Source organism: Spermophilus citellus (genome assembly GCF_964194105.1).
Source record: "Spermophilus citellus genome assembly, chromosome: 3".
NCBI classification, from domain to species: Eukaryota; Metazoa; Chordata; class Mammalia; order Rodentia; family Sciuridae; genus Spermophilus; species Spermophilus citellus.
The window spans coordinates 182,976,285-182,992,624 of NC_138184.1; the positions used below are offsets into that span (position 1 = coordinate 182,976,285).

Genomic DNA, 16,340 nt, shown 5'->3' on the forward strand with positions numbered 1-16,340 from the left:
CATGAACACTGGGTTTATTCATTGGTTCTTATTTCCATACACACTACAGTACCTGGTACATAATAGGCACTTAGTAAATATTTATTGAATGTATGAACAGACTGCATTGTTGTCACTGCTTTGAAAATCCACCCCTGTAAGAAACAACTCACTCTCAAACTTAATAAGAAAAACAGGCACACACGTGACAAGCACTGTTCTCTGGTCAAATGATTCTTTACATTAATAGGTGGATGGTTTTGAGGAGTAATCTACTGTTTATTATGTCTGCACCTGTACCTTCTCACCAGAGACAATTAGTTCCCCACAACTTTCACACAATTAATATAGTTCAAAATGTGCAGGTGTAAAACCCATTAGCAACCCTGAAAAGTGGTAAACAAGAATTTCAATGCAAAAAAAAAAATGAAAAAAGGATTATATAATTTATTTTTTTTTATCTTCAGTAAATATACTCACCTAATTGCACAGGCTTTCCCTCTCTATATGTGCTAAGTTTTGAAATCGTGGCACTAGATACTTAGCCAATTTGGGACCTGGTAAAAATATATACTACATAGTTGAACCTAGCAGAGATCATTTCTAAATTAAAAAGAAATTACCTCTCTGAAGTATCTAGTAAATTTGTTCTATTGCCATTGCTGACGTAAAAGCCTTCCCTACACCTTGCCACAATGCAGCCCCTTCTCTGCTCCTAAATTACAATTCTGTTGCCTTACATGCCATGTGAGGATGCAAACATGCTCTGCCAGACTCAGAACAGGGTTTAATGGAGTGATTAGTGAGTGAATGATCTGCTCATGTGACAGCTGTGGGTAATGAGTCAGCAGTCTCAGGCCAATCCCTCAGGGACAGATGTTGAGATCACAAACCACCACCATGTTTAGAATCCTTGTTATCCATAGCTGCAGAGAAGCAGATGACTGCATGGGCTTCAGGCATTCACCTGCTCTCCGAGTCACTTCATCCCATGGTGCAGTTGGCTGAGGATAAGAATGAGAACACATTCATGAGGCAATTCAGGGGAACAGGGGGATCCCTGCTTTTACAGTGTTTGTTCTCAAGTAAATACTTCCATTTCTAGAACTAACAATTCAGGGCTTTCAAAAATGCTTCCTAAGAGAAGAACCAAAATCTTTTTGTAAGAAGGCTGGGTTCCACTGGCATTAATTAGTTTCATTTCTTGTGTGTTTGTATGACAACAATCAGGAGAAGCAATGATATTCACCTGAGTATGGGGTGGGAGGGGGCAGTCAGGATTTCAGATGCATCTGGACTTCATTAAGTGAGGAATCCTTCTTGGTTATTTTAATATGATTCAGAGTCATTCTCTAAAGAAGTAGAGTTGTAACAGTTTACTTTTGAAGGTGGATGTGGAGAGAGTTAGTTTAAGAATGAGTTGGAGTCTACCAAAGCTATGATAGATAGAATTGGCAATCCAATTTGGAATATTCTAAGAATTTTATAGGTTTTTATTGCTGGGGACAAAACCTGCCAAATTTTTATTGATCATTACTATGTGTTCATATAAATGAAAAAAAAATCTGTCAGTTTTAGTTTAGGCAATATAAATATCTTTGCTGATAAGTTCTGGTTTTAGTTATTTGTAATATCTTGTCTTTGAAAGCTATCCAGCTCTTCTGATGAACAACTTTCTAAATTACTTTTTTTTTTAACTACATATGACATCCATGGCTGTTATCTTTGCAGAATACACAAATATACAATAGGACTAATTAGGCCCTATCCTGACCCATGCCCCTGGCCACCTCTATCAACTGTGCAGATAGAGTATATTCTGGAAGTTCCCAACAGTTTTAATATTAATAAAGTCAGATCTAATCAGATAAATTTACAATAGCAGAACCCCATATTATAAAAACCTATCAAACCTCATTCTATTTGGGTTTACCCTTTGGGTAATATATTTAATATCGTATTTCCTTGTTCTTTCTTTTTCCTTTTGTATTAGTGTGTGTTTATTCTCATTCTTCCCATGTGTCCTCCTCCTTCCTCCCTCCCCCTTTCTTTTTTTCATATTAATATATTATTTTATTTTTACTTTGAAACATATTGCCAACAGACTCTACAATCTAGAAAGCAGACAATACTTAAAGTCAATTCTCAACAACAGCTTATTTCAATGCTATGTTTATGTAAAGAGAAGTGTGAAAATATTAGCTCAATTTCTGAGGGTCTAAGTCATTTACCTTCTAATTCTGTACTCACCTTAAATATCTTTTGCCTATTTAAATACCTGTGAAAAAACTGAGAATCATTTATACTCAAGTCTTTGTTGAAACTTGAGATCATATATGATTAGAATCTTGGCAGAACTATTAAAAGAGATTTTTCAAATTAGGGCTGTAGATACTAAACCCTCCCTCCACCTTTCTGTTTATGGCTAGATCAGATAGCCAAGAAAGCAACAACCCAAGAATATATATTATTGGAGAATTTCCTGGCTCCTAGGGGCCATTGACTTTCCCTACTTTTCAACAGAATGGGTATAAATTAATTTTTTAGTAACTTATCACTTGATTTTAAGAATTGCCAGAATTAATCCAACCAAAATTTAACATGTGGAAGCACTGTTATTTTATATTAATAGCTTGATATTTTATTACTTTTGAGTTAAAAATTAAAAAGCACAAGTCAAGCTGACCATTGAGGCCAAGCCTATTTAAGAACCCATTTGGAGATCTGAGAGTCTCAATCCCTTTGTTTTGGGGCCAATTTCCATGTCAGAGGGAAGTGGGGAGCTTGAAGACCATCTCCTGGGTCCCTTTCCTATTCTACCCCAAAGAGGAGCCTGAGCTGGTATTTCATTTCCTCTTGGTACACAGACAAACCAGATCTGTAGCCAGAAGGATAAGAAAGGAGAGTTGACAGAGCTCATTTACATAAGCTCCTTGCCACCCTGTCTGCTGTACAGATTCAGCTGGAGCTGGAGGCCCTTTATGCAAGTGTGACTGTGGGAGCTTATCCTACCAATCATTCTAGACACTGGCGTTGTTCAGCTGGTGTCAGATGTGTTCCCGTGATATATCCTGCGTGACTCAGAACGTTATGGATAACTGAGGCCAGAGCAGAACTTAACTTCTACTCAGCTTGCTGAGGCTTTTTCTTCTGCCTTTTTCTTTATACTGTCTGCTTTTCAAGCTTTTCCGAAAGCCAAAGCACTACTGCAACAGAAATTCTCCTTCTGTTTCTATTCCATTTGTCCTCTGGGGAGCGTGAATGTGGGCACCTGTGAGGCTTTAGGTGAGCAAGACAAGCATCACTGGAACAATGATGGAAAAGTTCCATGTCCATATATGTAGCTGATTTCAGACCACTGTCATTATACATGCACACTCATGCTCAGAAAAAAAGAAAATAATTTAGTAGCTCCAAAATTATGCTTCCTATTTATGCAGGTGGATGATGACCACTTAGAACTGCCAGAGCCCTTGAGCAAGCAGGGATCAGTCCTAAGTATTCCAAAGCAAGCCTAAGTTGATGTTTTGTTCTGTGTGGAAACTTTGAGACATGTTTTCAGAAGAAAAAAAATAGCTTTCAAAAACTTACATCTTAGGAAGCCATTCAACCAGCAGCTGTTAAGTTGGTCTAATGTTTATACTGACCTGAGTACTTTTACTCTGTGCATTATGTTAGCTGTTCCAAGAAACCTTGAACCATCAAGATAGGGTTAGTCTTTACAAGTCACATTTTCTGTGAAGTGCCTATTGGGGACAATCTGCTGTCAGATAATGCTTCCAAAGGATGAATTACTGTTTAAATGGATGTGCCTTCGCATGCCGTGGAAGCCCAAGTTCCTGCCAATTTAAGAAGGTAGCCCACTACTATTCTCTAAAGAAAAAAAAAAGTCTTTCAGGTTTATTTAAAATACACCTTTTTTTTTTTTTTTGTATTTATTCCAAGGCGTCTTTTTCATGAGGAAGCTGCAATAAAACTATGGGGAGTGAGTGCCTGTTTCATTCCACCTTTTATGGCCTATTAATTTGTTACCATCTATTCACCTTTGTTGATGAAATTTTAAGTTTGCCCTTGCTTGAGCATATTGTAAGAATTGTATAAACTGCTGCTCCCCGGCTGACAAAAAGGTCCTTTTAGAGAGAACAATTGGGAGCTCATTTTATTTCTAGAGCACATTTAAAATAACTTATGAATGAGAGTTGTCAGACATGAAATGCTGTATTAATTAAATCTTTAGAAAAAGATTTTTTTTTTTTTGCTTCTCCAGCTAAACCAACCATTTAGAAAAATACACGGCCAGGCCACCTTAATTATGGAGGAGGAGACAAAAAGTATCCTTCACATTCCTACGCCTGAATAAGAATAAGAACTCAATTCATCTAAATAATAACCCCATTAGCTGCTTAACTCAACAGTGCACATGGGAAAATTTTCAAACTGCAATGTAAAAAAAGTGTTGATTGGGCGGATCGTTTTCAAGGTTTTGTTCTTTTAATGTACAAAATGATCATTTTAAGTAAGTCTGATATGTCATAACTAGTAGCTTTAGAGCACTTATGAGTTATGATAGAAGTTTTGTGTCCATATCAACTAATGTATCTTTTGTCTTTCAATATCCAGCAACAGTACCATTCAAAAATAGATGATTTGATTGACAACACTGTAAAAGAAATCATTTCACTGCTAGTTTCAAAGGTAATGTATTATTTCTTCACCTTTTAAAATCAAATTTTAAAATAATCTTCAACTGACAATTTCAGAAATATCTGATATTTCTAAGTATCTAATTATCCAACTGGGTAACTGTAGTTTGAAAATTACATGCTACAGAAATTGTAATTTTAAGAAAAGTTGTAAACAATGAACAAGGCCTAGGGTTCAATCTCTAGCAAAAAGAGTGTGCGCGAAAGAGAGGAGAGAAAAATTATGAACAAAAAAAAAAGATTTTGAGCAGTTCATCAAGAACTTCTGATATTTTTGTTCATAATGAATTTTTACTTTTTTGGCAAAAGTGTTATTCTTTTAAAAATAACTTTTTTCCCCAGTAATACCACTTACCATTTGTCTTAATTCCTGAGCGGATTAAATAATCCTCAGGCCTCCTAGTTGGCCCATTTGTTGTGAGGATAACATCAAGTCAGATTCAGAGACAGACAGGCAAAGCTGGAAGGATGGTGTCTGGTTCTTCAATCCAAAGACTTCCTGTTTGATACTTGAAAATTCTTTGACAAAAACTATGTCCTTTAACCATATATGTAGAGATGAAGTATAAATGGGTATGCCAGTTAGTGGTTAAAGGAATTAGAATCCCACTAAGATGTAACAGACTGCAATGGGTGTCATTTTAGATGGAGGGATAGGAGGGAGGGAGGGAGAACCTGAGAACACCAGTAACTTAAAGAGGGTGAGGAGTTATTGGTTAATGGGTACAAGTTCACAGCCAGATAGGAATAACATAAAAGATGAATAAATAGAAAAGGATAAGTCAGGTTATCTCTGTTTGCAGATGATGTGAATCCATACATAGGAAAACCTAAGGATTCTACTAAAAGACTATTTGAACTGACATATAAATTTAGGAAATAGCATGATATAAAATCAATATACAAAAATCAAGAGCTTTTCTGTATACCACTAGTGAATTTACTAATAAAGAAATCAGGAAAGTCTTTGTCAAAGAACCTCAAATAGGCTTCATCAAACAATTGCAAGAATGTATAAGAAGCAAAGGGAAACCACCTTCAGTTTAATATATAAAAGATATAGTTTCTAGAAAACAAAAAACAGATGTCCCATTAGCATGAAAAATGTTAAGCCTCTCAAATAGTTTAAGAATGTAAATTAAAATGACAATAATATGATATTTTCTCATACATTAGTATAGTTTTATTAAGCTAATACTTAGTATTTATAAATGTAAGGTGAGACACTTAACATCTCCTGCATACAAGATGCTAGATTGTTGTAACCTTCCTGGAAGATAGTTTGGAAATATCAAATACATTAATATGCTTTCACCTTCTAATAGTTTTCATACTAGACAGAAACAAAATATGTAAGTTAATATTTGTCATGCTAGCTACTTAAAATTTGGAAACATTTTAATCTCTTAAGGGAAATGACAAAGTACATTACGGAACTTCTGTGTTAAGAAACTATGCCTTCAGACGCTATCACTGATGAAGAGAAGGTTTTATAATGTAGTAGTTGTTAGAGAAATGCTGAATACTTAAAAGCATAAATATGTCTTGAATTTTTTTCATTGCATAGAAAAAAAGACTATTAGGATAAGCAGCCACAATGTTAACACAGCTTTTCTCTGGGTAGTGGGATTCTAGTTGGGTTTTGTTTTTTTTCCTTTGTGTGTGTGGCTTTTTTTTTCCGTGTGTGTGTGTGTGTGTGTGTGTGTGTGTGTGTGTGTGTTTTCCAATTTCTCTGGTAGCAGTTCTTAAAGTGGAAAACAACCATGAGGAAAGATGACTTTAGAGTAGTACCATGTCACCAAATACCTACACTTTCACATTCATCACACATTCCCATCCAGTGGAAAGGAATTAAAGGAAAATTACCCGGTAGGTAGGTGGAGAGGTGGATCAACAGAAAATCAAGCCTCTCAAGGAAAATCAGAATTCTACCCTATAAGGAGTCCACTGCAGCTGCCTGCAACCCTGCATAGTTGACCCCCTAGAGTGAAGTAAAGTTAAGCTTGCCCCTTCCTGAGGCATCCAGGACAATTTCATTCAGATATAATCAATCCATCAGCACAGTCCTCCTAGAAAGTTGCCTTTTAAAGGGTTTGCAATCTTAACAACAGTGATTTAAATGCATGCTAGCTTGTAGATTATTTCGGCTTAGTTAGGCAGCATAGAAAAAGTCCAAATAGTTGTTTTTGTTTTTGTTGCTGGGGGAAGCAAGAAGGTTGGTTGCAGAGAAAGCAGACAGGGTTGTACCTCATCTCTACATTCAATTGTGGGAAATTAAGAAATTTAAATGTTTCTATATCAAATGCATCTGTTAACAGAAAAAAAATTGATATATTTTAATTAAGTAAGAAAAAGATATTATAAGAGTCAGCACTATCCAATAAAAAACTTCTCATGGTCCAGTACAGCAGGTTCTAATCACACATGTCTATGGAGCACTTGCAGTGTGGCTAGTGTAACTTAACTTTTAATTTAATTTCAGTTAAAATAGCCTCATGTATTTAGTGGCTAATATATTTGGGAATCAGGTCAAGATTATAGTTTTCTCTATGAATTATTTATCTGTCAAACAGTATTTATTAATTATCTTTAATTCCTTAGTTGAAAAGTATAAATTAACTTGGTAAGGTGACTCAAACGAGCTTCCATAACAGATGAAAATAGTTTTTTTCATTAATCCAAAATATTATGCATATTTTTAAATCATCTTATTAAGATATGATTGACATACAGAAATGTGTACATATATACATAATGAGTTTGGAGATAAGTATACTATCATGAAAGCATCACTACAACCTATGCCATAAAGCTATGAATCACCTTCAAAAATTTCTTCTAGCCTTCTTAATTCATTATTTGGGTGGGAGGTGATAACAGTACTCAACATGAGCTCTATCCTCTTAGCAAATAGTATTGCTAACTATAGAGACTATGCTGTACAGTAGATCTCCAGGATGCATTCATCTTTCATAACTGAAACTTTACCCTTTGACAAATGCTGCTCCATCTCACATCCCTGTAGACCCTGGCTGCTATCATTCTATTCTCTGTTTCCATGAGTTTTAACTATTTTAGATTCTTCATATAATTGATGTCAAGTAGTATTTGTCCTTCTATGCCTGACTTATTTCACTTAACATTGTACTCTAGATTCATCTCTGTTGTCTCAAAAAGATTTTCTTCTTATAAAGCTAAATAGTATTACATATTATGTGTATATCACATTTTTACTTTCTATTTATCTGTCACTGGGCATTTAAGTTGCTTCCAAGTCTTGGCAATTGAGAATAATACTTCAGTGAACATAGGGGTATAGATATCTCTTTGAGATCCTCATTTCAGTTCCTTTGGATATATACCCATTAGTGGGATTGCTAATTCGTATGGTGATTCTATTCATTCTTTTTAATTGTTTTAGGGATTTTCTATACTGTTTTACATAATGACTATACCAATTTACATTCCCATCAACAATGTTAAATTATTCTTTTTTCTGTACATCCTCAACAACTCTTGTTGTATTTTCATATTTTTTCAGTTTCTGTTTTGTTTTATTGTGCTAGGAATTGAACCCAGGGTTTTCTACATACTAAACACGTGTTCTAACACTGAGCTACATCCCCAGCCCCTGGATCTAGCCACTCTGTGGATTCAGCCACTCTGTCTTACATTAAATGTAATTCTTGCTAAGTTATGAATTACGTTTTGCCATTATGTATTGCAAAACATTCCTATTGTCAGCTTGTTCATTGTTTTCAGAGTGTTATGTAGTTCTTTTCCTCTTCTCTTCCTCTCAGTTGTCTTCCTTTGTGATTTGAAGATTGATTGTGGCTATATATTTGATACATTTGTCTATCTTTTTTCCTATTCTTTAAAGTTTCCCCCCGCCCTTGGTTACCATGAGACTTACTTAAAACTTCATATAGTTATAACAGACTGTTTCAAGCTGATAATAACATCAGTTACAAACAAAATCTTTGTACTCTTATTACACACACACACACACACACACACACACACACATACACATACACAATTATGTCATTGTTGCTTTATTTCTAATATCGTGTATCCATTAACAAATTTTTGTAGTTATACTTTTAACTTTTATGTTAGGGTTAAAAGTGATTTTACATACCATCATTACAGTATTGCAATATTCTGCATTGTTTATATATCTACCTTTATCAATGAGATATATACTTCCATATGCTTTATTTTTTTTATTGTTGGTTGTTCAAAACATTACATAGTTCTTAATATACCATATTTCACAGATTGATTCAAGTGGGTTATGAACTCCCATTTTTTACCCCGTATACAGATTGCTGTGTCACATCAGTTACATTTCCATTGATTTACAAATTGCCTTTCTAGTGACTGATGTATTCTGCTGTCTATCCCATTCTCCACTATCCCCCCTCCCCTCCCCTCCCCTCCCCTTCTCTCTCTCCATCCCCTCTACTATAAATCGTTTCTTCCACTTATATAATTTTTCTCCTACCCCTCCTTTCCTCTTATATGTAATTGTGTATAACCCTGAGGCTCACCTTCCAATTCAATGCAATTTCACTTCTCTCTCCCTTTCCCTCCCGCCTATCATCCCTGTTTAATGTTAATCTTCTTCTCAAGCTCTTCGTCTCTACCCTGTCCTTGGTTACTCCCCTTATATCAAAGAAGACATTTGGCATTTGTTTTTTAAGGATTGGCTAGCTTCGCTTAGCATAATCTGCTCTAATGCCATCCATTTCCCTCCAAATTCTATGATTTTGTCATTTCTTATTGCAGAGTAATACTCCATTGTGTATAAATGCCACATTTTTAATCCATTCATCTATTGAAGGGCTTCTAGGTTGGTTCCACAATCTTGCTATCGTGAATTGTGCTGCTATGAACATCGATGTAGCAGTGTCCCTGTAGCATGCTCTTGTTAGGTCTTTAGGGAATAGACCGAGAAAGGGAATAGCTGGGTCAAATGGTGGTTCCATTCCCAGCTTTCCAAGAAATCTCCATACTGCTTTCCAAATTGGCTGCACCATTTTGCAGTCCCACCAACAATGAACAAGTGTACCCATTTCCCCGCATCCTCGCCAGCACTTGTTGTCGTTGGACTTCTTAATGGCTGCCAATCTTACTGGAGTGAGATGGTATCTTAGGGTGGTTTTGATTTGCATTTCTCTGACTGCTAGCGATGTTGAGCATTTTTTCATGTACTTGTTAATTGATTGTATGTCCTCCTCTGAGAAGTGTCTGTTCAGGTCCTTGGCCCATTTGTTGATTGGGTTATTTGTTATCTTATTATCTAATTTTTTGAGTTCTTTGTATACTCTGGATATTAGGACTCTATCTGAAGTGTGTGGAGTAAAGATTTGTTCCCAGGATGTAGGCTCCCTGTTTATCTCTCTTATTGTTTCTTTTGTTGAGAGAAAACTTTTTAGTTTGAGTAAGTCCCATTTGTTGATTCTAGTTGTTAACTCTTGCGCTATGGGTGTCCTATTGAGGAATTTGGAGCCAGACCCCACAGTATGTAGATCATAGCCGACTTTTTCTTCTATCAGATGCCGTGTCTCTGATTTAATATCAAGCTCCTTGATCCATTTTGAGTTAACTTTTGTGCATGGCGAGAGAAAGGGATTCAGTTTCATTTTGATGCAAATGGATTTCCAGTTTTCCCAGCACCATTTTTTGAAGATGCTATCCTTCCTCCATTGCATGCTTTTAGCCCCTTTATCAAATATAAGATAGACGTAACTTTGTGGATTAGTCTCTGTGTCTTCTATTCTGTACCATTGGTCCACTCGCCTGTTTTGGTACCAGTACCATGCTGTTTTTGTTACTATTGCTCTGTAGTATAGTTTGTAGTCTGGTATTGCTATACCGCCTGATTCACACTTCCTGCTTAGCATTGTTTTTGCTATTCTGGGTCTTTTATTTTTCCATATGAATTTCCTGATTGTTTTATCTATTTCTACAAGAAATGCTGTTGGGATTTTGATTGGGATAGCATTCAACTTATAGAGAACTTTTGGTAATATCGCCATTTTGATGATGTTAGTTCTGCCTATCCATGAACATGGTATATTTTTCCATCTTCTGAGGTCTTCTTCTATATCTCTCTTTAGGGTTCTGTAGTTTTCATTGTATAGGTCTTTCACCTCTTTTGTTAGGTTGATTCCCAAGTATTTTATTTTTGGGGGGGATATTGTGAATGGAGTAGTTGTCCTCATTTCCATTTCAGAGGATTTGTCGCTGATATACAGGAATGCATTTGATTTATGCGTGTTGATTTTATATCCTGCCACTTTGCTGAATTCATTTATTAGCTCTAATAGTTTCTTTGTAGACCCTTTTGGGTCTGTTAGGTATAGAATCATATCGTCTGCAAATAGTGATAATTTAAGTTCTTCTTTTACTATTTTTATGCCTTTAATTTCTTTCGTCTGTCTAATTGCTCTGGCCAGTGTTTCGAGGACTATGTTGAACAGAAGTGGTGAGAGAGGGCATCCCTGTCTTGTACCAGATCTTAGAGGGAATGCCTTCAATTTTTCTCCATTCAGAATGATGCTGGCCTGTGGCTTATCATAGATTGCTTTTACAATGTTGAGGTATGATCCTGTTATCCCTAATTTTTCTAGAGTTTTGAACATAAAGGGATGCTGTACTTTGTCGAATGCTTTTTCTGCATCTATCGAGATGATCATATGGTTCTTATTTTTAAGTCTATTGATGTGGTGAATAACATTTATTGATTTCCGTATATTGAACCAGCCTTGCATCCCAGGGATGAATCCTACTTGATCATGGTGTATAATTTTTTTAATATGATTTTGAATCCGATTCGCCAGAATTTTATTGAGGATTTTTGCATCTAGGTTCATTAGAGATATTGGTCTGTAGTTTTCTTTCTTTGAAGTGTCTCTGTCTGGTTTAGGTATCAGGGTGATGTTGGCCTCATAGAATGTCTTTGGAAGTTCTCCCTCTTTTTCTATTTCCTGAAATAGCTTGAAATGTATTGGTGTTAGTTCCTCTTTAAAGGTTTTGTAAAACTCTGCTGTATACCCGTCCGGTCCTGGGCTTTTCTTAGTTGGTAGTCTTTTGATGGTTTCTTCTATTTCCTCTATTGTTATTGGTCTGTTTAGGCTGTCTATATCTTCCTGACTCAATCTGGGCAGATCATATGACTTAAGAAATTTATCGATGCCTTCACGATCTTCTATTTTATTGGAGTATAAGGATTCAAAGTAATTTCTGATTTTCTTCTGTATTTCTGAAGTATCTGTTGTGATATTGCGTTTTTCATCCCGTATGCTAGTAATTTGGGTTCTCCCTCTTCTTCTCTTCGTTAGCATGGCTAAGGGTCTGTTGATTTTATTTATTTTTTCAAAGAACCAACTTTTGGTTTTGTCAATTTTTTCAATTGTTTCTTTTGTTTCGATTTAATTGATTTCCGCTCTGATTTTAATTATTTCTTGCCTTCTACTTCTTTTGCTATTGTTTTGCTCTTCTTTTTCTAGGATTTTGAGATGATATATGACATCGTTTATTTGTTGGTTTTTTCTTTTTTTAAGGAATGCGCTCCAAGCAATGAATTTTCCTCTTAAAACTGCTTTCAATGTGTCCCATAGATTCCGATATGTTGTGTCTGTGATTTCATTTAACTCTAAGAAGTTTTTAATTTCCTCCTTAATGTCTTCTATAACCCATTGATCATTCAGTAACCTATTGTTCATTCTCCAAGTGATGCATGATTTATCCTTCCTTCTTTTATCGTTGATTTTCAGTTTCATTCCATTATGATCAGATAAGATGCATGGTATAATTTCTACTCCTTTATATTGTCTAAGAGTTCCCCTGTGACATAATGTATAATCTATTTTTGTGAAGGATCCATGTGCTGCTGAGAAAAAAGTGTAACTACTTGATGTTGGGTGGTATATTCTATATATGTCAATTAAGTCTAGGTTGTTAATTGTGTTGTTGAGTTCTATAGTTTCCTTATTTAACTTTTGTTTGGAAGATCTGTCCAGTGGTGAGAGAGGTGTGTTGAAGTCTCCCATGATTATTGTATGGTGGTCTATTAGACTCTTGTACTTGAGAAGAGTTTCCTTGATGAACGTAGCTGCACCATTGTTTGGGGCATATATATTTATGATTGTTATGTCTTGTTGGTGTATGGTTCCCTTGAGCAGTATGCAGTGTCCCTCTTTACCCCTTTTGATTAACTTTGGCTTGAAATCTATTTTGTTTGATATGAGTATGGACACTCCTGCTTGTTTCCGCAGTCCATATGAGTGGAATGATTTTTCCCAGCCTTTCACCTTCAGTCTATGTATATCTTTTCCTATCAAATGCGTCTCCTGTAGGCAACATATTGTTGGATCTTGTTTTGTGATCCATTCGACTAGCCTGTGTCTCTTAATTGGTGAGTTTAAGCCATTAACATTTAGGGTTATTATTGATATTAGGTTTGTTCCTCCAGTCATATTTGTTTATTTATGTTACTAAACCTGATTAGTTTTCCTCTTTGATTACTTTCCCCCCTTTACTGTCCTACCTCCCACTGATGGTTTTCAATGTTTTTTTCAGTTTCCTCTTCCTGTAATGTTTTGCCAAGGATTTTTTGAAGAGATGGTTTTCTAGCTGCGAATTCTTTTAACTTTTGTTTATCGTGAAAGGTTTTAATTTCATCTTCCATCCTGAAGCTTAATTTCGCCGGATACACGATTCTTGGTTGGAACCCATTTTCTTTCAGTGTTTGAAAAATGTTATTCCAGGATCTTCTAGCTTTCAGAGTCTGTGTTGAGAGATCAGCTGTTATCCTGATTGGTATGCCCCTAAATGTAATCTGCTTTCTTTCTCTTGTAGCTTTTAAAATTCTCTCCTTATTCTGTATGTTGGGCATCTTCATTATAATGTGTCTAGGTGTGGATCTCATGATTTTGCACTTTCGGCGTCCTGTAGGCTTCTAGGATATGGGATTCTGTCTCGTTCTTCAAGTCTGGGAAGTTTTCTCGTATTATTTCATTGAATAGATTGTTTATTCCTTTGGTTTGGAGCTCTGTGCCTTCCTGTATCCCAATGACTCTTAAGTTTGGTCTTTTAATGTTATCCCATAATTCTTGAATGTTCTGTTCATGGTTTCTTAGCAGTCTTGCTGAGCTGTCTATGTTCTTTTCAAGTTGAAATACTTTGTCTTCATTGTCTGATGTTCTATCTTCTAAGTGATCTATTCTGCTGGTAGTATTGTCAATTGAGGTTTTAAGTTGGTTTATTGCTTCCTTCATTTCTAGGATTTCTATTTGTTTTTTATTACTTCTAACTCCCTGTGAAATTGATCTTTTACTTCCTGGATTTGTTTCTGTAGTTCCTTGTCAATGTGATCTTTCATTGTCTGATTTTGCTGTCTCATGTCTTACTTGAGACTCCAGATCATCTGAAGCATGTATATCCTGAACTCTTTATCTGACATTCCATCTGTTGAAGCTATTACCTCTTCTAGAGTTGAGTTGACCTGCATTGCTTGTGGTCCTTTCTTTCCTTGTCTTTTCATATTGCTTGCGTTTCTTTCTGCTTGGTGAAACTGTTGTGTTTTTGAAATTTTCCCCCTATTTATTTATATTGCTCCTGTATAGTTGGGAGATCTCTCTTGTAGGGCGGGTAGTGGCTGTGCTCCTCCTCTAATTAGGGTGATCTATCTACCACGCTGGTTGGTCGTAGGTCTGCCCACTCTGCGGGCTCGGGTGGCTGCTCTATTCTGCCCCCACTCCAATTGTGGTGACATACCTACCACGTCCTCGGATCGTTGGTCCTGATCCGGATGTGGGCGGCAGCTCTGCTCCACCCCTACTCCAATTGATGTGATGTGTCTACCACGCTGGTCGGCCTCTACGCCTGTTCTGCCGGTGGGTCTCAGATCTGCCTACTTTGCGGGCTTGGGCGGCAGTTCTGCTCAGCCCCCACTCCCAGTGGGGGTACCTAACTGCCTCTCCAACGGGTCACTGGGCCTTTTCCAGACACTGGCGGCGGCTCTGTTGAACCCCCACTCCAACCAGTGTGACGTGACTGCCTCGATGCTACTCGTCCACCACACTGGCAGGCTGCCGGGCCTGTCCTGCCAGTGGGACGCAGGTCTGCCTACCTTGGAGGATCAGACGGCGGCTCTTCACGGCCTCCACTCCAAATGGGGTGACTTGGCTACCCTGCCGTCGGGTCGCTGGTCCTGTTCCAGGTGTGGGCGGCTACTCTCCTCGGCCCCAGCTGCAGTTGGGGTGTCGTGATACCACACCGGCGGGTCCCTTAGCCTGCTCTGGGCGCAGGTGGCAGCTCCACTCTGCCCCCCAGGCCCCCGCAACACCCAGCAGGACCCAGACCAAGAAGCAGTCCCTGTAGGATTCCCAACTCTGAGCCAGAGCAGCTTCGGGAGCCAGGAGCCGGCCTCTCCAATCCCCGCCACGTTCTGCTAGGAGCAGGCTCCACAGAGCAACCGCCACGGGTTCCCCAACCCCAGGCCAAAGCAGCCCCGGGAGCCCAAGCCTGGCCGCACCAGACTCTCCCTGCTCGGTGCACGCTCCGCTGGGAGCAGAGTCAAAGACGCAATTCCCGCGGGCTCCCCAGCCCCGGGCCAAAACTTTTCCAGGAGTCAGAGCCCCGCTGCCCCTCGGAGCAAGTTTCACTTGTAGCTGGCCTCAGCTCGCGGTCCCTGCAGCTTCCCCGGCCCTGGGCTCAAGCAGCTACGGGAGCCAGAACCCAGCCTCTCCGATCCCTGCCACATTCTGCTAGGAGCAGGCTCCACAGAGGTACCCCAGCCTCAGGCCCAAGCAGCCCCGGGAGCCCGAGCCTGGCCGCTCCAAACTCTCCCAGCTCAGTGTACACTCCGCCAGGGGCAAGGTCAAAGACGCAGTCCCTGCGGGCTCCCTAGCCCCGGGCCAAAACTGTTCTGGGAGTCAGAGCCACGCCGCCCCTCAGTGCACAATCCACTTGTAACTGGCCTCAGCCCGGAGTCCCCGAAGGATCCCCCGCCCTGGGCTAAAGCAACTCGGGGAGCTAGAATCTGGCCACTCAAAGTCCGGCGCCCGCCTTGCCAGGGGCAAGCCCTGAAGAGTATTCTCCTCAGGTTCTCCAGTCCCGAGCCTGAACAATCTGTCTGCGAGACGCAGGCAAATACCAGCCTGGAATCACCTGTTCCGTAGTTGAATGAGCTGAGATCAGGAGAAAACAGGGATGATTGCATCAGCTCTCCAAGATGGCGGCTGCTGTCCTCCTCTGTGTTCCGACCAGTGTCGGGAATCGAACTGGACCGGTTCTCTCCTCTGTCTCAAAGCCGGAACTCAGCACTCAGCGTGGCCAGTGTGCCGCTGGCAGGAGCCTCCAGAATCCGCTTCGCTGTAATCCCGCTCTGGTACCTCGCCGCTAACTAACTAGCGCGCGACCCAGACTCCATCCGCGGGGCGGTCCGCTGACCAGGTACTGCTACCCTCCGTGCGGAGAAATTGCCCGCGACCGAGCCCTCGCAGCCGAATCCCGCGCGCTGGAAATCTGTCCTCTAGATTCCGGAGCACCTCAATTTCACTGGAAATTCCCAACAAGGTAGCCATCAGCCGTTTCACCTCGTCTTTCTCCCGCACAGTGACGCGGCGCACTGGGGTGCTGCACTCC

General features: G+C 39.0%; 1 protein-coding gene across 5 annotated transcripts in view; it reads left to right on the plus strand.

Moving 5' to 3' along the window:
- The window catches only part of CADPS2 (calcium dependent secretion activator 2), a 548,538-nt gene that overhangs the window by 473,864 nt on the left and 58,334 nt on the right, over positions 1–16,340 (plus strand). For all 5 annotated transcript variants that reach the window (XM_081286753.1, XM_081286749.1, XM_081286750.1 and 2 more), the window contains one exon: positions 4,600–4,674. In XM_081286753.1, coding sequence (XP_081142879.1) covers positions 4,600–4,674 — 75 coding nt within the window. The remainder of the gene's footprint in view (positions 1–4,599; positions 4,675–16,340) is intronic.